General features: G+C 41.1%; 1 protein-coding gene, 2 long non-coding RNA genes and 2 pseudogenes across 22 annotated transcripts in view; 3 read left to right on the forward strand and 2 right to left on the reverse strand.

The window, feature by feature from the left end:
- LOC110755964 (putative disease resistance RPP13-like protein 1 pseudogene) overlaps window positions 1-8,105 on the forward strand; it is an 85,708-nt pseudogene extending 77,603 nt beyond the window's left edge. For 2 of the 6 annotated variants that reach the window (XR_015833890.1, XR_015833891.1), the window contains exons 2-6: window positions 6,238-6,348; window positions 6,461-6,540; window positions 6,685-6,802; window positions 6,893-6,943; window positions 7,121-8,105. The product of XR_015833890.1 is annotated as a putative disease resistance RPP13-like protein 1 pseudogene, transcript variant X5 (transcript). Of the gene's footprint in view, window positions 1-6,237; window positions 6,349-6,460; window positions 6,541-6,586; window positions 6,803-6,892; window positions 6,944-7,120 lie in introns of all 6 variants that reach the window. The other 4 variants (XR_015833893.1, XR_015833894.1, XR_015833892.1 and 1 more) reach the window with 3 other exon arrangements.
- Window positions 8,106-8,121: 16 nt separating this feature from the next.
- Window positions 8,122-10,343, reverse strand: LOC148296397 (uncharacterized). Its single transcript, XR_015833898.1, has 2 exons — window positions 9,931-10,343; window positions 8,122-8,826 (listed from the first exon to the last, which is right to left on the reverse strand). It is a non-coding gene; the product is annotated as an uncharacterized LOC148296397 (long non-coding RNA).
- Window positions 10,344-12,051: 1,708 nt separating this feature from the next.
- LOC110772163 (cysteine proteinase inhibitor-like) lies at window positions 12,052-12,730 on the forward strand. Its single transcript, XM_088249153.1, has 2 exons — window positions 12,052-12,313; window positions 12,406-12,730. The coding sequence occupies exons 1-2, from the start codon at window positions 12,074-12,076 to the stop codon at window positions 12,613-12,615; spliced, it is 450 nt and encodes a 149-aa protein (XP_088105279.1). The 5' UTR covers window positions 12,052-12,073; the 3' UTR covers window positions 12,616-12,730.
- A 2,554-nt stretch (window positions 12,731-15,284) lies between these two features.
- LOC110755958 (uncharacterized) lies at window positions 15,285-18,051 on the reverse strand. Its single transcript, XR_015833900.1, has 3 exons — window positions 17,913-18,051; window positions 17,026-17,399; window positions 15,285-16,525 (listed from the first exon to the last, which is right to left on the reverse strand). It is a non-coding gene; the product is annotated as an uncharacterized LOC110755958 (long non-coding RNA).
- Window positions 18,020-22,313, forward strand: part of LOC110755963 (putative disease resistance RPP13-like protein 1 pseudogene) — a 55,551-nt pseudogene continuing 51,257 nt past the window's right edge. For 10 of the 13 annotated variants that reach the window (XR_015833884.1, XR_015833874.1, XR_015833873.1 and 7 more), the window contains exon 1: window positions 18,020-22,191. The product of XR_015833884.1 is annotated as a putative disease resistance RPP13-like protein 1 pseudogene, transcript variant X12 (transcript). The remainder of the gene's footprint in view (window positions 22,192-22,313) is intronic. The other 3 variants (XR_015833875.1, XR_015833878.1, XR_015833879.1) reach the window with 1 other exon arrangement.

A 22,313-nucleotide genomic window follows, 5' to 3' on the forward strand; every position in this document is an offset into this window, starting at 1 on the left:
CTCATCGCGCATAGCTACAAAACTATACGGTATCCTAGACTTGCCCACGGCATCTCTATGGACGAAAGGCTAATGGGGCCTTGTTCCTTTGGGTTTGTCTACCGATAGTGGAGACACTTTGGCTAAATCCAAAGCAAACAAATTCCTAAGTGGCCAACGGCCCAATCGGTAATTATCCTAAAAACATTTATTAGCCTACGGCAGTAACAAGCATGGATAGAATTCAAGTGAAATAAACAAAAGATAACTTGAATTAAAAAGATGCCCTCGGCATCAATGTGTTCAGAAATTTTGCCAAACGGCAATTAAAAATAAATATATACATAACGAAACTACAAAAAAAATAAAAGTAGCTCAGGCCTCGGCAGTCCGATCTCCCTGGTTATCAGCAGTCTCGACCACGGCGTCAACAGTGGCGTCAGGGGCACCCTCGGCATCAGGACCATCGGCATCTTCTGGGGCATCCTCCCCCTCATACTCCTCGATCATCTCTTCTGTAATACCTTCCGGTAGAGGAGGGGGATCGGCAGCAAAATTCAGGTTCAGCTTCTGCCCTGGGTTAAACCGTTTGAAACGGTAGATGAGGTCCGCCATCTCGGCAGTCACTTCATTGTCCACCAAAGAAGTGAACTCAGTGGAGGAACGGTAGTTCCTAATCGCCTCATCAACGGCAGCCTATATTTCCACCGCATTCGACCGCTCAGAAGCCTCGAGTGCCGCCTGCACAGCCACCTTGGCACCCTCGGCATCCCTAACGGCCTACTCCGCACCGTCCAGGGCCTCGCGCATCTCGGCAAGCTTCGCCTCGTGCGCCTGGATCTGCCGTTTGGCAGCATGCATATCCTCCACGAGATGGGCGTGGTCCTGGAGAGCCTTCGCAGCATCGGCAACCTTGGAGTGGCCGTCCTCATAGAGCCGTTTCGCGCGTTCAGCAGCTGTGATGGCCCTCTTCATGCACAGCTACATGTCCATCGATGCCTGAAAAATGAAGCCGCAAGTTAGTACCGAACGAAAGATAACAACAACAAAAAGACCAAAGGAGTTAGAAGGTTACCGTGGCCTGCAGACGGAAGGCTCGCCCAGCCTCCTCCCGAAGAGCCCTCTTCGGCAGCTCGTCGATCTCAGCCGAGTCCATCTGCGAGCCCACGATCATGTGGTTCGCAAACTGGACCGTCTTCGAGGGACATGCCAGTGTGACTACCTCAGCAGGCCCCCCTTCGTCCTCAGCGGCAAAGATGGCCCTCTGGGAATCGGCCAGCCGCGCCCGCTTAGGAGTGGATACGGCATCCAGATCCACCTGAACGGGCCGCTTCCCGGATGCTTTGGAGGTGGCCGCATCGGCACCCGGCCTCGGACTGATTACCGGTTCTTCCACCGGCACCCTTCTGCTGGCGGGTTCGGTATGGCGCTGCCTGTGCCGTTCGGAAAGAGGCTGCTCCTCAACGTCAGCCTAGGCGACCCTCTCTGCAGAAGCCTCTGGCTGCCGTTTCTGCTTTTTCCCTTTTGCGAGCACTTGGAGGCGCCTCTTCGAGGTCTCCGACATCTTCTTGGCCTCGGCAGTCTTCCTGGCCTCTGACACTGCAAGAACGGAACGGTGGAGTTAGCCGAAGAAGTATATTTAAAAAAAAAAAAAAAAAAACTCAAGTGAACTTACTCTCGGCAGGGTTCTGTTGCATTCCTAAAAGGACACAAATTAATGTGCAAACAACCAATTAAAAATACCCGCAAGTGCACGAATCTAATGAAGTAAAGATTATGTAAGTACGAGGTCGATCCCACAAAGAACTTATCGGCTTCCTATAAGTTCTAGTTTGAGCACGTAAAGAACACTAATTTAACACACCACAAATGCACAAATGGAAAATGGAAACTAAAAATGAGTAAAGAAGTTAAAAGAAGAGAAACAAAACAAGAAACCAGAGAAAAACAGAAACAGCACTTTCTATCACCCTTTTATCACCTATTTATCACATGTGAACAGTGCTGTGAACAGTGAAAATGAACAGTGATGACTGGTCGTGAACAGTGACGACCGGTCGTTTTTGGGCAGATTCGTTTCTCTGTTTTTCCAGTTTCGACCTCTGTCCAGTGTTTTGCCTATAACTTTCCAACCGTTTATCCAAAATTCACGTTCTTTATACGGGTGGATTCAGCACACAAAAACGAAGAACACAACGCGGACCAAAAGTCCAAAACAGTTACGAAAATAAACAGAATTCAGTAAACAAGACACACAACGTAACAAACACACAACTCACACACACATTGTTTTGGGGGGGGGGGGGGGGGGGGGTTTGGTTTGGTTCAAGTGACCTATTTCTATTGCATGAAAGTAAATGGACTTTGAATTTAAATGAGAATAGCAGAGATGAATTATCACAATGTGAAATTAAAATGTAACAAACACTAGGGTTTCGGAATCCACCCTAAACAATTCTACCCAAGTTCATGAATACTCAAGTGACGAACTCTAAACGTGTTGTTGAAGATGTTCGCAATCAAGACCAGTACGAGTGGCTCAAGACGCATTAATTCTCTCTTATGTACGTAAAGTGCAGTACGAGTGCTACAATACTTGTGCCTTCCCTATAATCGAATCTAGGTGTGCTTAGTACTTTGATTCAATTACAAGAAAAAGCCATTAAGTTCAAAGAGAATATGAACATCACAAGAATCCTAATAGCATGGTGTTTACATTAGGTATTCAAGAAACCAATTCACATGGATGATTCTTACTTCACCCATTTATTGCTTAGGATAACATGAAGATACACATAATCCCAACAACCTCAAGAAGCATGCTTTCAAAGGTGATCAATCAAAGAAGAACATACATCAAGGATAGATTAATTTGGTGAATTGGAATTCATCAACAATATCCAGAAATTCATACACTCAAGTATCAAAACAATAAGGTAATCATGTTTAGGGCTTCAACCTAAGCCCTAGCTAAATAAGAAGTTACATTGAAACTAAGAAATTACAAGAAACAAATAAAATGAAAGAAACTAAGAACAAAGAGGAGAAAGAGAATGCATCTTCAACCCCTTGGATCCTTCCCAAGGTTCTCTCTAATTGTTATGCCATTCTTCCCTCCCCTTAGTTGCTCCTTGCTCTCCTCTTTCTTGCTCTCTAGCTCTCAAAATCTCTGCAAAGTTTGGAATGATAGCATGCCTTAGTTACCCATGTTCAAAAGCCTCTCATACTTCAGATTGCACTCACCTTTCCCTTGCCCATCAATTTACAGCTCACACTTTGAATATAAAAGTCATTCTTTCCTCCAAAGCCTTCACCCATTGTCCCCTTGCCATGATGAAGCTTTGTCATTGAAAATATGCTCTTTGCCTCTGAAAATATCTCTTAACCAAGGTAATTTCTTGTTACCAAGTGTTATGGTAACAAGAAGAATCAAGATAACAATATGGAGGTAAAAGCTGGAGCACTTCGGATTTCCAGAGCTGTGGTAACATGCTGGATTGGTTGGATAGGCAATACTTGTCCAATGAAGCTCAAATTTGGATATGTTGTAGTTAACATCCATTGGAACAAGTTTCATGAAGATCTTCACCTCATCCGAGTACCAGAGCATGTTGATCCCGGGCCAAGAAGTTGACCTACGAAAATGAACAAAAACAGAATTTATAACCAATAATGCACTTTTAGCTCATTTTCATTCTAACCAAGGTAAAATCTAAGAAAACACAAAAAGGAAGTAAAAAGCTATAAAATGTCAAGAACTAACTCAAAATAATAGGTGAATAACATGAAAAATCATGTGAAAAAATGAACCGAACAGGTTCGCAAGACGGGCTCTGATGAGGTTCTCGGTGAAGAGGAACTGTGGGTACTCCCTGTCACCGGCAGGAACTTTCAGCCTCACCTTATCAATCTTCCGAAGCTCTGACTGGGTTGCCGTTGGTTGCTTCAGTTTGCCTACAAAAGAAACGAGACAGGTCAATCCATTGAACCAAAAAAAAAAATCTTTTTGACCTGCCGATCGGCATGGTAGCAACCTACCGGCAATCTGGAAAGAGGTTGGGATGTGGAAACAAACGGGAACTCCCGAGGGCGACTCCCAATCGCCAGAAAGAAGAACCCGCCGATTCCTCCAGGACTTCTGGGAGGTTGGCACAGCCGCAAGAAAATGGCCCCTTTCGGAAGCCTTGAGACAGTTCGCCTAAACCCAGCCACCATGATTGGTACTCTTCGACTTGGTGATGCTGTACAGGTGGGAGAACTGCTCATATGAAGGCCCCTCCTCATCGGCAAGTCCGAATGCCGTAACAACCCCCATCAGAACGGCCCAGAAGTTCGGATTGAACTGCCCTGGGGCATACCCAATCTGAGCCAGGATCCGTTGAACTGGAGGCTGCAACAGCAGCCTAACGCCCTGCTGAAGGACATCGGTGAAGAACGCAACCTCGCCGTCCTTAGGGTTGCTCAGGGACTCGGTAGGGCTCGGGATCCTCATCCCTACCGAATTGGGAATCATATACTCCGCCCTAATCTTCGCCAGCTCTCAGTAGGTCAGCTTATTGGGCGGTAGGTAATCTACGTCAAAGAGCTGCTCCCTCGCTACCCCCATCGGTATCCTTTGATTCCCGCTGTTCACTATTGTTACCCTCGGTAGGGTAACTGGCTCGGAAGACTCTTCACGGCCGGAGGTGGAAGCCTCCTCACGGTGACTAGAAGACGCCTCCGGCATCCGAGCGTCTTCCACCTGAGGTTCGGGACGCGGGCCCAACCCCGCTTGACGACCGTGGCTATACACGACCGCCAACGGTAGGGGCTGACTAGTCATAAGCCCCTTACCGCTCCCATGAGTGGGCACAGGCCTGAACCTCTCGCCAACGACCTCAACCTCAGAGTCACTATCACTCTCGGTATCTTGGCCAATCTCCTCACTTTCGGTATCCCTTCGCCTATCTGGAGACTCCTCCTCAAATGCGTTGGGCTCACTCTCGAACCCCGACTCGCTATCAGACATCTACAAAAACAACGGAAGGAAACTAAGGGCCATACAAGGAGCTATCTTACCGATGCCTACGTCTCTACCTATGGCAACTAGACTACCGAACCACACCCCACTTGCATAAAGTTCTAAGTCTAGTTCAAACCATGGAAGGACGTATGCACAATGAAAGAAAAAAATAGCAAAGTTACCGAACGGTACCTTGTGTGAATTGGAATGTAAGGGCAAGAATCGCTCTGCCTTCCGTTTGCTTTCACCGGAAATCGTCTCTGGTACCGAATCAAGTCGCCGGAAATCGCCTCTATTACCGTTTGCTCTCGTCGGAAATCGCCTGGACAGAGCTCTCGCCTCACTCACAAATTCAAAGTGAGTTTTGCCTCAGAAACTCCCTCTATTTATAGGGCGAAAGTTGCAACGGTACGCCTCGAGATACCAAACGACGCATTAATGGCGCCGCTCCGCGTGACAAGACACACCACGTGTCGTGCTCTGAGTGGAACCTCTGACAGCACGCTGGGTGCAGAAGACGAAGCGTTATTCTGTCCCATCACTACCCCTCATTGTGCACGAAGTCGCATGAGAAAAAGATCAAACTCGCCCAAGTTAATGAGACATCGGCAAGCATCTCTCGGAACCCCTTAACATACTAAATACTGCCGAACGGTAACCCTCGAAGTGGCGACTCTTGAGTTTCCGGGCAAGTTTTTGAAGTCAATCGGCACTAGGACAAGGCCCCAGCGCGCCTCCCTGACAGACTACCGAACGGTAGATTAACCGAGCGGCTACCGAAGAACAGACAAGTCCCCGACCGAGAAATCTCGCTCGAGAACTTGGGGGACTCCTGTTTACACCCAAAATAAACGGCCAATAAGAGCAAGACACGTGGAGGAAACTGGGCTTGGTCAGAGGCGCCCTCGGCACTCTACCTACCGATCTCTCCATTAGGGCAACGCCCTCTCCTGGGAAACGTGGCACGCTCCCAAGCGACGCCCACAGTTCCACATCGAAATAATCAACAAAATGCACACCTCCCAAGACCTATAAAAGGAGGCCAACTATCCCAAAATAGAGGTAATCAGAACTTACGGCATACAAGCCTATTGATCTGTCAGTTGAACTTTCTATTCCCGAACTTACTTAAGCATCGGAGAGCCTTCGGCCGGTACCACACCGGTGCCCTAGGTCTTACCGTGCGTTTGCTCATATTGCAGATCGCGCAGACTACCGAGGCAACAACGATCCAATTCTTAATGTCTTGAACTTAGGAGTATCTTGTTGAGCTGAGATATACATGAAAATGGAAAGCAATCGAGTTGAAATCCTCACTGGCTTTTCAAAATCTGTTGAGGAACAAAAGTATGAGAAAACACATGAAGGTAAAATTCTGTTGATCCTTTTCTGTGCCTTTCACTTCGGAAGGGTTTGCTTGTTGCAATTATTTGAACTACAGTTCCATTTCATTAGAATTGTTTTCTATGTTGTATCTAGACTCTCTGCGTAAGATTCCCAATGGGAACTACCCCAACTTGACCCAATTTGGCATGCATCGTGTATTTTGAGATTTCAAGGTAACTGCTGCTAATGGAAGCCCTTCTTTCACTTGTTAATTCTCAGGGAATAACAATTTATTGTATGGATTGCCCTCATTTTACATTCTATTTACATTTACAACTGAAGAAAACTAAAGCGCATTGCATGCTCTTTTATGGTAGAATGACCTTATCATCTTCCAACAAACTCAAGAAATGCATGCTCTGATGAGTTGAAGTTGAAGATTTCGAGAAAGAATGAAAGCTGTAGCAGAAAACATAGGGCTGAGATCTCTCCAAGGTATTGCTCCACTCTCTCACAATCTCTGTTCCTTGTATTATGAAGCTTAGAGGATTACTCATTACTGACCATCATCACATGATCTTGCAGGTGATTGTGGGGAGGTTTGCCAATTGACCTTAGTGAAATCAAAAAAGAAAAGTAAGTCTGCTTTTTTATATTTGAAAGTTGGCACCTTTGTTTATACTCTTAGCACTAGACCGTTGCTCGGAACCATCCATCTTAATCTTTCTAATAATTTACTAAAGGGATACTTAACGACAGCAATAAACTTAACATCCTTATTAGCTCTTTGATTCGAGCTATCTTGTCCTGCAGATAGTTCATTTGTGTTTGGAGGGCGGCCTTCATCTGATTTGACCACATGGAAAAGCTCTCTTTGTGTTGATGAAGAATTCTTCATCTCAAACAAGATATACTGATGTTAAACCCTGGGGGGCAAGTCTTCGTTTGGTTTTCTTGCAAGAAAACTTTATCGGATGATTATGAAGTTGTTGAAAGTTACTTTCTATGTAATGCCATACGCAGCCAGTTTGTTGGCCTTTGTCTATGAATCCTTCTAAGACAGCCATGGATTGTGTATTTAAACCTGTTAAAGCTCGTATTGTTGAAGTTCAATTTCCTCTTGTCCAGCATTGAAAGATTATAGCTTTGTCTATGAATCCTTCAAGGACAGCCAGTTTGATACTGATTGTTGTTTCCAACAAAAGCTTTGTCTCTGCACATTATAGCTTATTCGTAGAATGTTACATATATTCAATGTTTCCATACATTTCAAGAATTTTGACAAGCAAACAGTCCTTGAAGTTCAATATGAAAACTTCTGAGGTTGTCTATGCTATGGGATGAGCTGCTCATGTTACCATTATTTCCGTGTTCTATTTTTATAGATTGTTATGACCCTTCACTTCCTTGTTCCCATGACAATCACGATAGTATGCCTCCATTTAAGCAAATTATAAGACACTTTGGAGTTGGGATATTATGACAAGACCCGCCCCAAATTCCTCGGAACTCGAGACGAATCCTGTGGAAATTTCGACATCACACCGATGCCGGGCCCACTTACTAAAAATCGAGCCCTCTTTTCCAAATTAAGGGAAAAGAGCACGAGACTTTCTGCTGAAATTTCGGCAGAGTCTCCCCTGTAAATTGAACATTCCCCAAAAATTCCAACCTGCATAAAACACATTTTAAAACACCAACTGGCAGCATGCACAAGTTAAAAACATGCAATCACATAATAGGCCTCCGGCCTTCAGATAATTCAAAACCAAACCATTCATGATCTCAAACAATTATACGATTACTCCCAAAAATCATTAAACCGGATTCAAATCCATTAACCACATCAAAAATCCGATCACACATTCAGAATCGATCAAACCTTTTAAACGCAAATAATATTTCGCGGCTGCACCTGGTGAGACCCCAGGCTGCCTACGTACCCTTGGACAAGGGATCAAGCCACACGTAACTCTCATCATCAATAGTCACAATTTCGATAATAGACAATTATTTACAACCGAACCAACTATACATTTCAGATCTATTACAATTCTAAATCCAATAAAAACACATTGAAACATTATCACTTTCTTCCCACTGCATCGTATTAAGAAGACATCACAGGCTTGGACTAACTCCGACGGGCCTGGGCAAAATAAATCATCTGAAAGGCTTGGACAAACTCCGACGGGCCTGGGCAAAATAAATCAATCTCCGAAGGGCCTGGGCAAACTCCGACGGGCCTGGGCAAAATAAATCTCCAAAATAAATCTCCGAAGGGCCTGGACAAACTCCGACGGGCCTGGGCAAAATAAATCTCCGTAGGGCCTGGGCAAAATAAATCTCCAAAATAAATCTCCGAAGGGCCTGGACAAACTCCGACGGGCCTGGGCAAAATAAATCTCCAAAATAAATCTCCGAAGGGCCTGGACAAACTCCGACGGGCCTGGGCAAAATAAATCAATCTCCGAAGGGCCTGGGCAAACTCCGACGGGCCTGGACAAACTCCGACGGGCCTGGGCAAAATAAATCCTCAAACATAAAACCCATAACCGGGAAGATACCGAAGGTAATACTAATAACACTCAAATTAACATTCTAAGTACCCCACACAGAATCAACAAAGATAATACTTTCTCAATTATTATATATAAACTCAAGACACTCAAATATGTCAAACCCCCATGCATCACCATTACTTTACAAAAATAAGGAATTCAACTAATAAATATAAAAAGCATTTAAATAAACCATTAAATTCAAAAGCATAAGATTTCCAGCATAAAATCATACAATTAATCTCATAGACCCACATAATAAACATAAAACAAATGACGGTCGAGACTCGTCCAAAAGGGTCAATCTAGTACTCTTCGAAGAGTGGGACTACCCCGGAAGACTCACGGTCCAACGAGGGTCAAACTACCCAAACTTGGTCAATCGGGCCCGCGGGGCCCACGACCTCCATTTTACGATCCGAAAGTTCCTATGGGTTCCACAAGGTCTAGGATACACGTCCTGCAAGTTTGGTCCGGATTGGACGGTTAGATCGCTCGCGATCGCACGATCGGACGATTATCGTAAAACACAAACTTTAACTATTTAAATTAGAACATCCGGGGCTCCGATTCCTGATCCGTGAAATCCTACCCGATCCTAGGAATACCTAGATCAACATATATTAATTTGAAAGTGATCCAACGGTTCTAACATATCGAACCCGGAAATCACACAATATGTAAAATCCGTTCGGGGTTCAAACGTTATCCGTAAAATCCTACGCGCTTGTGACAACCAGGGGATCGCATTGGGACAAAATTCCCTTATGCTACAGTACCCATGCGCCGCCACACGCGCCGGCGGCGCGTGGGTGTCCAAAGCGATCACCACTCGCCGCAAAAACTCAAAATCATGGGCCAAGACTCCTACTCTAGTTAATACACCTAATTTGGAGACACTTTTGTTCTTTGACATACCCCAAAAAGTCGACGGAAGTGGCTGAAATCTGGAGCCGAAGCCGGCAGATTTTTCAATCGCTTAAATGACTACCAACACACGGAAATTTCTCAAAACTAACATTACAAGCAGCAAGAACAGCTCGAAAGGTTCAAGATCCATACCTGGTTCGACCAAAACGGTGGTCGGAAACGCTCAAACGAGCTCTGCGAATTTTCCACGAATTCCAGCCGATTTTCTGCCAAAAATCCGGCAGATTCCGGCGCTTTCGACGGCTGGGCTTGACCGGAGAGGGAGGAGAGTGGCTGCCGGTTCATTTGGGTCCGATCCCGGGGCCAGCCATGGCCTGTAACGGCGGTGGTGGCTCCTTGGAGCCACCGGCTGTGCAGAAAAACCAGAGGGGAGGGGGCTGCTCGCAGGGAGAGAGAGAGAGAGAATTCTGGTTTTAAAATCAGTTTTTTCAAAATTACAAATTTGCCCCTTCATCAATTTTTCTCGTATCTCTCTCGTTATAACTCGGATTCGAGTCCTTTATGTGTCTACGGACTCGTTTCGACGTGCTCTACGCAATGGTATAACCGGAAGTCCCAAATTCCTCCCTGAACTTAAAATGACATTTTTGCCCCTTTTAAAAAATTAAATAAATATTTATTATTTTCCAAAACCCTTAATTAATTCAAATCATTTTACTTTTATTGTTTATTTCAATTTATTTTCTCATCCAAATTTATTTTCTCTTAATTTAATTCTTTTAATTCTTTTTCGGACCGGGATGTTACATATTAAAAGTAGAATGCTACATGCACAACTGATCATAACATCTCTCTTAAAAAATTGACGCTGATTTTATTTTATTCCTTCTCTTTCTTATTTCCTTGAGTGAATGTATGTTTTGCTTGCTAACGCTCAACAATTTTAAGACAAATGCTATATGATTATGTTCAATTTGTCACCTTAAAGAAAAATTTAAGAGAAATGTCACCTTAATTTTTCAAAATCCATGATGTGTCGTTTGAGTTTAACACCATCCAATTTTTCATATATTTTAAGGGTTTTATTAGAACAAAAATTGTATATCTTTTAAACAATTAAAATTGAAAATAAATAAATAAATTGCCTTCCCCCATCCCCTGTGTGCCACTGACAACTCCAACCAACCTTGACCACCTTGAAATCCATTCCCCCTTCCCTCTACCCCTTCCTCCTTCTCTTTCTACTATGGCACACCTACCTTCCACGCACAAGTTCCCTTAGCCCACCCAAACCGACAGCACCTTCTTCTTTTTTCTTTTTAAAAATTTTAGACATGCTCAATGAACACCATAAAAAAATTTAGACTTGCTCATAGAGAGAGAGAGAGAGAGAGAGAGAGAGAGAGAGAGAGAGAGAGAGAGAGAGAGAGAGAGAGAGAGAGAGAGGAGAGAGATGGAGAGACAAGGGAGGGCAGAGAAAGAGAGAGAGAGAGAGAGAGAGAGAGAGAGAGAGAGAGAGAGAGAGAGAGAGGAGAAAGGGAGGAGATAGAGAGCGTGGAGAGAGGGAGGAGGAGAAGAAAAACTATAAAATTAAAAAAATTTTGTTTTTAATAATGGGGTATTTTTGAGTTTTTAAAAATGGACCTACCAAATGGGTTTTGTGGGTTTATACTTAAAATTTGTTTTTCAATTTTTGTGGTTTTTTTGTGTCATAATTGTTTTTTTTTTTTTTAACAAAAAGAGTGTTTTTTTTCGTTGGTTTGGTTTTTTATTTTATTTTTGTTTGCTTACAGACTACGCTTGAATTAAAGGAAAAGAAAAATAGAAAAAAGAAAACAAAAGCTTAGAGCATCCACAGTGGGGGGGTGTAAATTCGGGGGTGTAAAGCCACTTTTACATCCCCTTTACACCTTCGGGGGTGTAAATATGTTTTTTGCTCCAGTGGGGGGTGTAAATTCAGGCGTGTAGCCGTGGGTCCCAGCCTTTTATGTTGACTTTTCTTCATTTTTCTTCTCTTTTCTCGGGTGGGTCCCGCCTGCAAGGGATGTAAAAATGAATGTAAATATACATTTTATTTTACATCCCCATGGTGGTGATGTATATTTACATCCATTTACATCTCACCATTGGAGACGATTCCGGTGACTCGGGGTGTATATTTAACATACACCCCCATATACACCCCCCACTGTGGATGCTCTTACCGACTAAGCAAAGAAAGATACTCAAAGTGACACGTGTATGACACGTATACAAAAAGATTCCGAGCAGCGAAAGAGATAAATTCCCATCTGTCTTACAAAGTGTCAGAAACCCAAACACAAAACAAAAGCAGATGAAATTGAAATCGAAATCTTCTTCTTCTTCCTCCTCCTCCTTGTGTCTGTTTATACAACTTATCCTCTTCGTCTTCTTACCTTTCCTCGCATTCTCATCCTTCACAGAAGAATCCAATCCCTCCCATTTCCATAACATGGCCACTCCCGGCGGAGTCCACGAATCCCATGGCTCCCAGAACAGCCTCGAAACCGAAGACCTCGCTCGCTTCGCCGTCCAAGATCACAACAACAAGGAGGTCTTTACTCTTTTTTGCCTTTTAATTTCTTCAATATTATGCAGGAATTTCAATTAATTAGATCATTAAGAAATTAATTGAAAATTGTGCAGAATGCTCTGCTTGAATTTGTGAGGGTGGTGAAGGCGAAGGAGCAAGTGGTTGCTGGCACTCTGCACCATCTGACAATCGAGGCAATCGAGGCTGGTAAGAAGAAGCTTTACGAAGCCAAAGTCTGGGTGAAGCCTTGGATGGGGTTTAAGGAAGTGCAAGAGTTCAAGCACGCTGGTGAGTGCGAGGAAACGCCGTCGTTTACCCCTTAATGAAAATTGAATCATTTTTATTAAATTTAGTTTAGGGACTGGAATTATGATTGGCTAAATGAACATTTATGATACAGTCCTATCTTTATCATTAGCGGGCATGCTAAGCATACTATATTTGCATACCACCTTTTTAATAGATGTGATACACAAAGCGGTATATAAATGTGATATAGCTAGTATTTTTGTTCGTATATTTATGAGGAAGATGGATCTTAAAGTAAATAATTCATATTTGCTGTCTTAAACCCTACCACATTGTTTGGTAAGCATAAACGATGACCCTCCACAAAGAAAAGCCATGGTCCTAGATTCTTGATTAACAAGCTTCTTTTTTAAGTACTAATATGTGGGGTTTATAATTTGCACCCTTCAGCCATCCAACGTGGCTATTGGCTAAATGAACATTTATGATACAATAAAAAAAATGTAAGTCTTTTTTATTCGATGGTTAAACGATTTTTGATTCGGTCTCTTATGTAAGGGCCTAAATGAGTTATTACAGTTGTTTTAATTTATTAATCGGTTCATACTTGAGCATTTCTCTATCCCAACGGATACATACATTCTTGGCGGATTGGAGATCATCCTCCTTGGCAGATTGGAGGTCTCCGACTTGGCGCTTGAGCGTTTCTCTATTAGAACATGTTATTTAGTAAATGATCAACAACTTAATTATTAGAAATCTTTACAACATAATGTTAGTTGTTTGTAAATATATAAAAACAGCAACGAGCTAATGCTTTTCAATGTCCAAAAAAGACAAACAGAAAAAAGAGAAGGAAACGATCAATACTTATTTATAGATGATGTGATGTGACTCTTCTTATATAAACGATGCTCCTCAATAAAGCTCGTTTAAGGACAGAAAATTAACAGTGTCAAAGAAACCTTGTAGGGTCATCTGCCTTACAAAAGCATTTGGGTTCTTGTTGTTTTTTTTTTTTTTTTCTTGGGTAACAAAAGTATCTGGGAGTAATGATCTCAGTTGAAGACTCCAAGTTGTTTGCAATTGGACCTATAGTTCCATTTCACTAGAATTTTGCGTTATGTTGTATCCTTTCCCTGAACTCCAGACTCTCTGCGTATCATTCCCAATGAGAACTACCCCAACTTGACTCAATTTGGCTTTGTGTATTTTAAAATTTCAAGCTAACTGCAGCTTCTAATGGAAGCCCTTCTTTTACCTGTTAATTCTTAGTGAATAACTAACGTCCAGAAGTCGAGTCATTGATTGCAGGGGATAGATCATAGCTTTGGTGTTGGCCCTCTAAGCAAACAGTATTCTGAAGGGTATAATGCACAGATACACAAAATTGCAACACCCCATTATCCATCAAATCTTTCCAATTAACTAATTTTTGGTTCTCCTTTGAGTCTACTTGTCTCCGTCTTCCAAAAAAAAAAAAGGAAAGTATATGTATTCAGAACATGAGAAGGAAAAAAAAAATAGGGTACTTCTCTGCTTTGTTCATTTTGTTCTTCTTTTTATGCGTGATGCCATAAATCCAATGTCTTGTCTCTTTTACAAAGAGATTTGATAAAACAAAAATAAATAAATAAATAAATAAAAGTAAGCCAAAAATAATAAAAGGAAAAAGAAATCAGCACCAATGACATTTACATTTTGCATTAGTAAATTTCAATAAATAAAAAAAAGGCAGGAATGGGTAAGGGGGTTGGCAGCTACCACGATTTCATTGGATTGGGATAATGATGTGGATGGCTGATGCTGAATCGCCTGTGAGGGAAGTTTTTCTCCCTCTTGTGGAGAGAGACAAAAGTGTCAAAACCATGTGGGTCCCCCGCATTACAAAAGCATTCGCTAATTGTCTCGTTGGAAAAGCCTACGTCAATGAAATGAGTTTTTTTTTATATATTTATTTTATAGTAAGAGCTTTCAAAACTTATGTATTGATGGACACATATATATATTGAATATGTATGTTGCATTATTAAATGGAAATTGTGTCATCACAAATGACCTTCCGTTGTTTGTTTATGTTATTCTTCGATTGCTTAAACTTTGGTTAAACAATAATTTGATTTTAATATGAAAAATGAGAGAAGGAAAATATATATCAATGCTTGCTTAGCATAAACGTATCAAATAATATATTGATGGATGGTAGCTTTATGTCGAGTCTGTCGACCCCATTCTCATATCGAGTTTGTTACACAAGCATTTGTTTTTTTGCTATATAATATAAGTATTTGGTAGAAATAATCTCACCCGAAGACTCAAAAGTCAAATGAAATTGAGAGTTACCTAATCACAACACACTTCAAAACTTGTTCCAAAATTGAACAAGAATTTCCAAAACCTAGAATACTTGGTCCAAATCCTTTAAATTTACAAAGAATTGAAACATGGCTGGAGCTTTTGAACATTTTAAAGATTGCATGTTTATTTTTTGGTTAAGCTTTAGAGGTGGCCTGTTATATGGTGTTGCTACTTCTTTCAATACATAAGAAATCTAGAACAGTTAAGTTTGAGCCATGCAATATCAACACATAATTATTTTTTTTGTTACATTTTTTGTTTCATGTATGCTCATGAGTTACCATATACAAAAGATAAATAATTTCCTTTTGGTTATATTAAAAGATGATACTATAAACAAAAAAGTAAATAAAATTCTATGATAAAAGTCTTATGAAACAAGTCATTAAGCATATGTCAGCTCTACGGATTGAATAAACTCACGCCATCTACCTTATGTATTGAAATCTGTTAAGAGCCGTAGATTCACAAAGAGATCAACGGCACTCGAGTCTGTTCCACTTGCGGACCGTTGAATTGTCGTTGTCTTGTTGTCATCCTCCACTCTCCAATAGTTAATGGCAAAGAAAAGTTTGAAAAACTTGTCCTCCCAGAGAAAGACATTTTTAAAAATTAATTACAAGGCTAACTATAATTTAATTTAAATTATCATCATTGAGCAAAAAAAACTCGAACACTGACAAGACAGCCTTCATATTGCCTTACCTGTATTTCCAAGTTGTGCTGCATAAATCTTAACTCAAGTTCTCAACAGCCAAATCCTTTGCTGCATAACTTGCTTCAACGAAGGAAAGTATATATCAATGCTTGCTTAACATAAACGCATCAAATAATATATTGATGGACGGTAGCTTTATGTCCAGTCTGTCGACCCCATCCTCATGTCGAGTTTGTTACACAAGCATTTGTTTTTTTGCTATATAATATAAGTATTTGGTAGTAATAATCTCACCGAAGACTCCCAAATCAAATGAAATTGAGAGTTACCTAATCTCAACACCCTTCAAAACTTGTTCCGAAATTGAACAAGAATTTCCAAAACCTACAATACTTGGTCCAAATCCTTTGCAAAGAATTGAAACATGGCTGGAGCTTTTGAACATTTTAAAGAGTGCATGTTTAATTTTTGGTTAAGCTTTAGAGGTGGCATGTTATATGGTGTTGCTACTTCTTTCAATACATAAGCAATCTAGAACAGTTAAGTTCGAGTCATGCAATATCAACACATAATTAATCTAAAAATGTACCAAATTATTTTGTTGCTACATTTTTGGTTTCATGTATGCTCATGAGTTACCATATACAAAAGATAAATAATAGAAGTAATTTCCTTTTGGTTATGCAATACTTCGATAAATATTAAAAGATGATACTATTCATAAAATAAACAAATAAATAAATAAAATTCTATGATAAAAGTCTTATGAAACATTAAGCACATGTCAGCTTTATGGATTGAATAAATCCACGCCATCTACCTTATGTATTGAAATCTGTTAAGAGCTGTAGATTCACAAGTGAAATCTGTTCCACTTGCGGACCGTTGAATTGTCGTTGTCTTGTTGTCATCCTCCACTCTTTTTGTCTTGTATTATTCCTTAGGCCGTGTGGGTTCCAAGAACCCACCTACACAATTTGAATTAATTAATGGTATTGACGAACCGTCCCCATGTGAGGGCAAAGAAAAGTAAATGACGAACCGTCTCATTTTATATCCATTTACTTCCAGCACCTAAGATTCTGTAATGTGAAACTAAGATCTGTGATGTGAAACAAAGAACATGTCACATTGTATATGGCATCAATTGGTGTCTAGTTTTTTTTTTAATATTTCAAAAAGAAAACGTTTGGTGCCTAAAAATAAAAACCACGAAAAAATAGGAGAAACCTTTCATACTCCCACTTAGTTCTGTATCTCCTCTCATGTCATTTATAAAAAAGGAGAAAGAAATAATGGAGTAATGTAACGAAAAATGTTTTTAGCTCACCTCTCAATACAAAATTAGGACGCATGCCCACCAAATCCCAGATTCCCAACGCCACTATCATCAACCCCAAAACCCAAAACAAAAAAAATTAATAAATCAATTAGTCTTATAAAGAAACAAACACAACATTAGGCATACTCTAATTGTGTCAGAAGCCCAAGATCGTGCGGGCTCATGATGTCCTCGCCTTCCAATTACATGACTTGCAGACTGCAGCTACTGCTAAAATGGAGGGCAGATGTTACTAAAGTAGAGCAAGTAGAGAAGAGGCATGAAATCGAAACTTAAGTATTCGGGCCAATGTCCTTGAGAGCACAAATCTGTTCTTCTCCCATGGATGCCATAACTGTCACAACGAGGTCCTTACACTCTGCAAACCCATCAGGGCAAGTGAACACTTGAGACATTATCAGAACAGTCTCTTTTGGCCTCACCTGGCTGAGCAAGTTTTCATCGGTGGGAAGCCTCAAATCGTCCTTGGTGTTACCACCAGTGTCGGTAAGAAGACTCACCTGTAATGAATTCAGAAATCAGTTGATAAACAAACTGTAGACAACAGTTTCACTTGAATGGACAGATGCATAACAAAAACAATTTCACTAACTGATCAAAATTTTACTGACATCTACAGCGAATCTTAGTTTCATACCAATTTACCAATGGAAAATGCTAGGGAGACCAATTTGGGAGACCAACTTAGGATACCAACTCTCTAATAGAGCGTGGGATCCATTGTATTGATGGACTCCACCTCTATTAGAGAGTTGGTACCCAAATTGATCTCCCAAGTTGATCTCACTAACATAACCCTTTACCAATTTACAATGACCAGCCTGCTACAATCGCTTTTGATAAAGCCCACCGACACAAAAAAAATATAAATAAAAGGAAAAACTTGACCGTATAAAAATAAAAGCTTTATTTACCAATATAAAATCTTCCAACACAAAAAGTCCGCCGACACTAAAGAAATAGTGAGGAAGAACTTGAAACTTTGACCAGTCAAAAATAAAAGCTTTATTTACCAAAAATATTCTAACACAATAATGGACGACAGCTGTATGACGAGTTTAACCGTGAGGGTTCACCACGTTACAAACGCGCTTGTCCTTTTGCAATAATATTCTCACTCGAAGACTCCAAGTCAATAGTTTAAGACTCCAAGTCAACGATACTGAGAGCAACATAAATCTTAACTTCTCAACAGCCAAATCCTTTGCTGCAAAACTTGCTTCAAATCTTAACTCAAGTCCAAATTCTTTGAAAAGAATCGAAACATGGCTTTGGTTGGAGAGGCTATTCTCTCTGCCTCCTTGCAGGTGCTGTTTGACAAGATTGGTTCCAGGGAGTTCGTGGACTTGTTCCGGAGAAAGAAACTGGACGAGTCGCTTGTGAAGAAACTGGAGATAACGTTGTTGAGCCTTAATGCGGTGCTTAATGACGCGGAGGAGAAGCAATTCCTGAACAGCTACGTGAAAGAGTGGCTTGATAAGCTTCAAGATGCTGTCTTTGATGCGGATGACCTTCTCGATGAGATCAATGCTGAAGTTTTGCGATGCAAGGTGGAAGCTGAATTTCAAACCGTCACAAATAAGGTGTGGAACTTCCTCCCTACTTTTCTTGATCATAATTATCAAGGCATGAATGGTAGGATTCAAGAGTTGCTTGAAAGATTAGAACACCTAGCAAAACAAAAGGATGTGCTTGGCCTGAGAGAAGGTGTTGTTGGGGGAAAGGTTGCTCAAAGAACTCCAACAACTTCCTTGGTGGATGAATCTTCTGTGTATGGTAGGGATGGAGATAAAGAAAAGCTGATGAAACTGTTGTTATCTGATGATGCAAGCGACAAGGATGTCTCCGTCATCACCATAGTGGGAATGGGAGGCATTGGCAAGACAACCCTCGCACAGCTCCTTTATAATGATGACAAAGTGAAAGAGCATTTTAATCTTAGAACCTGGGCGTATGTTTCGGAAGCTTTTGATGTTACTAGGGTAACTAAGACCCTACTTGAGTCAGTCAGTTCAAAAGCTTACGATAATAAAGACCTGAGTTTTCTTCAAGTTGAGCTAGGACAACAAATAAAGGACAAGAAATTTTTATTTGTATTGGATGACCTTTGGAATGAGAACTATGGTGATTTGAGTCTCCTACAACGTCCTTTTGCATCCGGAGCATGGGGAAGTAGGGTCATTGTGACAACACGGAACAAAAGTGTTGCATCTCTCATGCGCACCGTTCCAATTCACTATTTGAAACAGTTGTCTGATAAGGATTGCTGGTTGTTACTTTCAAAACATGCCTTCGAAAATGGAAACTCAAGTGCACATCTAGAGCTAGAAGAAGTTAGTAAGAAAATTGCTTCTAAGTGCAACGGTTTACCATTAGCTGCAGAGACACTTGGAGGCCTCCTGCGTTTCAACACAAATTATGAGGAATGGAACAGCATACTAAATAGCAATATTTGGGAGTTGCCTCCTGAAAAATGTAATACAATTCCAGCTCTAAGATTGAGTTACCATTATCTCCCAACTCATTTAAAATGGTGTTTTGCTTATTGCTCAATTTTTCCGAAGGGCTATGAATTCCAAAAGGAAGATATTGTTCTACTGTGGGTGGCAGAAAGTTTAATTCCACAAGCTGAGAGTGAGAAAAGAATGGAAGAGCTCACTAAGAAATACTTTGATGACTTATTGTCACGATCATTTTTTCAAAGATCAAGAAATGAGAAGTTCACAATGCATGATCTCATCAATGACTTAGCTATGTCTGTGTCAAGGGAATCTTGTTTGAGATGGGAAGGGGGCGAATCCCATGAAGTTTTGAAAAGGGTTCGGCATTTGTCGTATGCTATAGGGCAATTTGATTGTGCTGCGAAATTTGAGCCATTATATGAGGTTAAGCATTTGCGAACCTTCCTACCTCTAAGTAGAGAATGGCATCAGAGATATGTAAGTAAAAGGGTTTTACATGAGTTAGTGCCATCTCTATTATGTTTACGGGTGCTAAAGTTGTCAGAATATGGTAATATTTTTAAGTTACCCAATTCTATTGGTAACCTCATTCATTTGCGCTACTTGGATTTCTCTAAAACTGCAATCAAGAGGTTACCTTCCACAGTTTGCACTCTCTACAGTCTACAAACATTATTGTTATCATATTGTTTCTCTCTAATTGAATTGCCTACAGACATGAGGAAATTGATTAACTTGAGGCATCTTGATTTTAGTGGAACACCAATTCAAGAGATGCCAGTGCAAATGGGTAGACTAAAAAGTTTGAGAACATTGACTACTTTTGTTGTGGGGAAATCTACTGGGTCGACTATTGGTGAATTGGGGGAGTTGTCCCATCTTGGAGGAAAACTTTCAATTTTGAAGCTTAATAATGTAGTTGATGGTAGGGATGCCTTGCAAGCTAATTTGAAGAACAAGAAAGATCTGAAGGAGTTAGAGTTGGCATGGGACTCCGAAGATGCCGATCATTCTGAAAAGGTGAGAGATGTACTTGACAAGCTCCAACCTTGCATGAATTTGGAGAAAATGACCATCCAACTTTATGGCGGGACCAGCTTCCCAAACTGGTTGGGAGACTTTGCCTTCAATAAAATAAAAGTTATGCGCCTCGAAGGCTGTCATTATTGCTTCGAGTTGCCACCGCTTGGACAGCTACCTGCTCTTAAGGAGCTCTTCATATGTAAGATGAAATTTCTTAGGACGTTAGGTCCTGAGTTGTATGGTCAGCCATTTCAGCCATTTCAGCCATTTCAATCGTTGGAGATGTTGGAGTTTAAGGAGATGGCAGAGTGGGAGGAATGGGTACCAAGTGGGAGTGGAGGTCCAGACTTTCCTCGTCTCCAGAAGCTGATTCTAGAAAAGTGTCCAAAGCTGAGAGGAAGCTTGCCTTGTGATCTACCTTGCTTGAAGAAGCTTAGTGTGAACTGGTGTGGGTTTTTACATGATCAAAGGGCCACTGCTACTACTAGTACTAGTACCAATCTCAACTACAATTCTCTTCAAGAATTGAGAATAGAAGATGGATGCCAAACAGGTCTGTTATCATTACTAGAGACAAAACTCCTGTCCCAACTTGACATTAGACATTTTAATGACATACAATTCTTACCCAACATCAATCGTCTTCAAAGTTTGACTCTCTGGAATTGTCCAACCCTGTCGTCGTTCCCTGAAGATGGCCTACCCACTACGTTGACATTACTGTCTATATACAACTGTAGGAGATTAGAATTCCTACCTCATGAGATGTTGGCCAAATTAACATCGCTCGACCTTTTGAGTATACAGGATAGCTGTGATTCAATGAGGTCCTTCCCCTTGGGCATTTTTCCCAAATTGACGACACTTATTATTGGCTATTGTGAGAATCTGGAATCGCTTTGCTTGATTGAAGAAGAAGGAGCGGTTGAGAATCTAAGTCATCTCAATCAATTGGTTATCGTCGGGTGTCCAAATCTGGTGTGTTTTCCGCAGGGAGGATTGCCCACTCCCAACCTGACTCAATTGGACCTCAGGAGATGCGATAAGTTAAAGTCATTACCTGAACGCATTCACACCCTCACAGCCCTTCAATATTTGACTATAAGTGATCTTCCAAATCTGGAGTCAATTGCAGAAGATGGGGGTTTGCCTCCCAACCTCCGAGATTTTAGCATTGAGAATTGTGAGAGACTGAGGGCTTCATCTTCATCAGTGGGAGACTACTGTAACTGGGGTTTGCAAGCACTTGTCTCCCTTAAATACCTTAATATTTGTGGCAGGGGAAGTGATGAAATCTTGGAGACGTTGCTCAAGCAACAGCTGCTCCCTACCACTCTTCAGAGTCTCCGCATCGAGGAACTTTCAACTCTGAAATCTTTGGATGGAAAGGGACTTGCACACCTTACTTCTCTTCGAAGTCTATATATTCATAGTTGTAAGAGTCTGGAATTCCTTCCAGGAGAGGCACTTCAACACCTCACTTCTCTTCAAGAGCTATATCTTTATGACTGTCCGAGTCTCCAATTCCTGCCAGAAGAGGCACTTCAACACCTCACTTCTCTTCAAACTCTAGGTATTGGTGGGTGTGACAGTATTCAATTCCTGCCAGAAGAGGGTCTGCCGCCATCTCTTTCTTATCTGAGCATCTCCAATTGCTCTGCCCTGAAGAAAAGGTATGAGAATAAGACGGGACAAGATCATTGGGCAAGCATATCTCACATTCCAGGCATCAAGATAAATGGCCAACTCATCATACGATGATATGACTTCTCTCTCTCTCTCATAGAGACAAACAAACTCAGGTCAGGTATGTACTTCAAATAACCGCTTTAACTGCTTTTCTTCTAATTCAATACAAAAACTGAAACTCACTCTCTGTTGTTCAGCACGTTTTTTATTTATTTAATACGTATTCATTTTTGGCTTATA

Source organism: Prunus avium, chromosome 2 (genome assembly GCF_965620075.1).
Source record: "Prunus avium chromosome 2, drPruAviu1.hap1.1, whole genome shotgun sequence".
NCBI classification, from domain to species: Eukaryota; Viridiplantae; Streptophyta; class Magnoliopsida; order Rosales; family Rosaceae; genus Prunus; species Prunus avium.

Bases quoted from the DNA above. Each gene is read 5' to 3' on its own strand.
- LOC110772163 (XM_088249153.1), top strand. From the start codon at position 12,074: ATGAAATTGAAATCGAAATCTTCTTCTTCTTCCTCCTCCTCCTTGTGT. The intron at 12,314-12,405 runs GTCTTTACTCTT...AAAATTGTGCAG, and splicing joins AAGATCACAACAACAAGGAG to AATGCTCTGCTTGAATTTGT.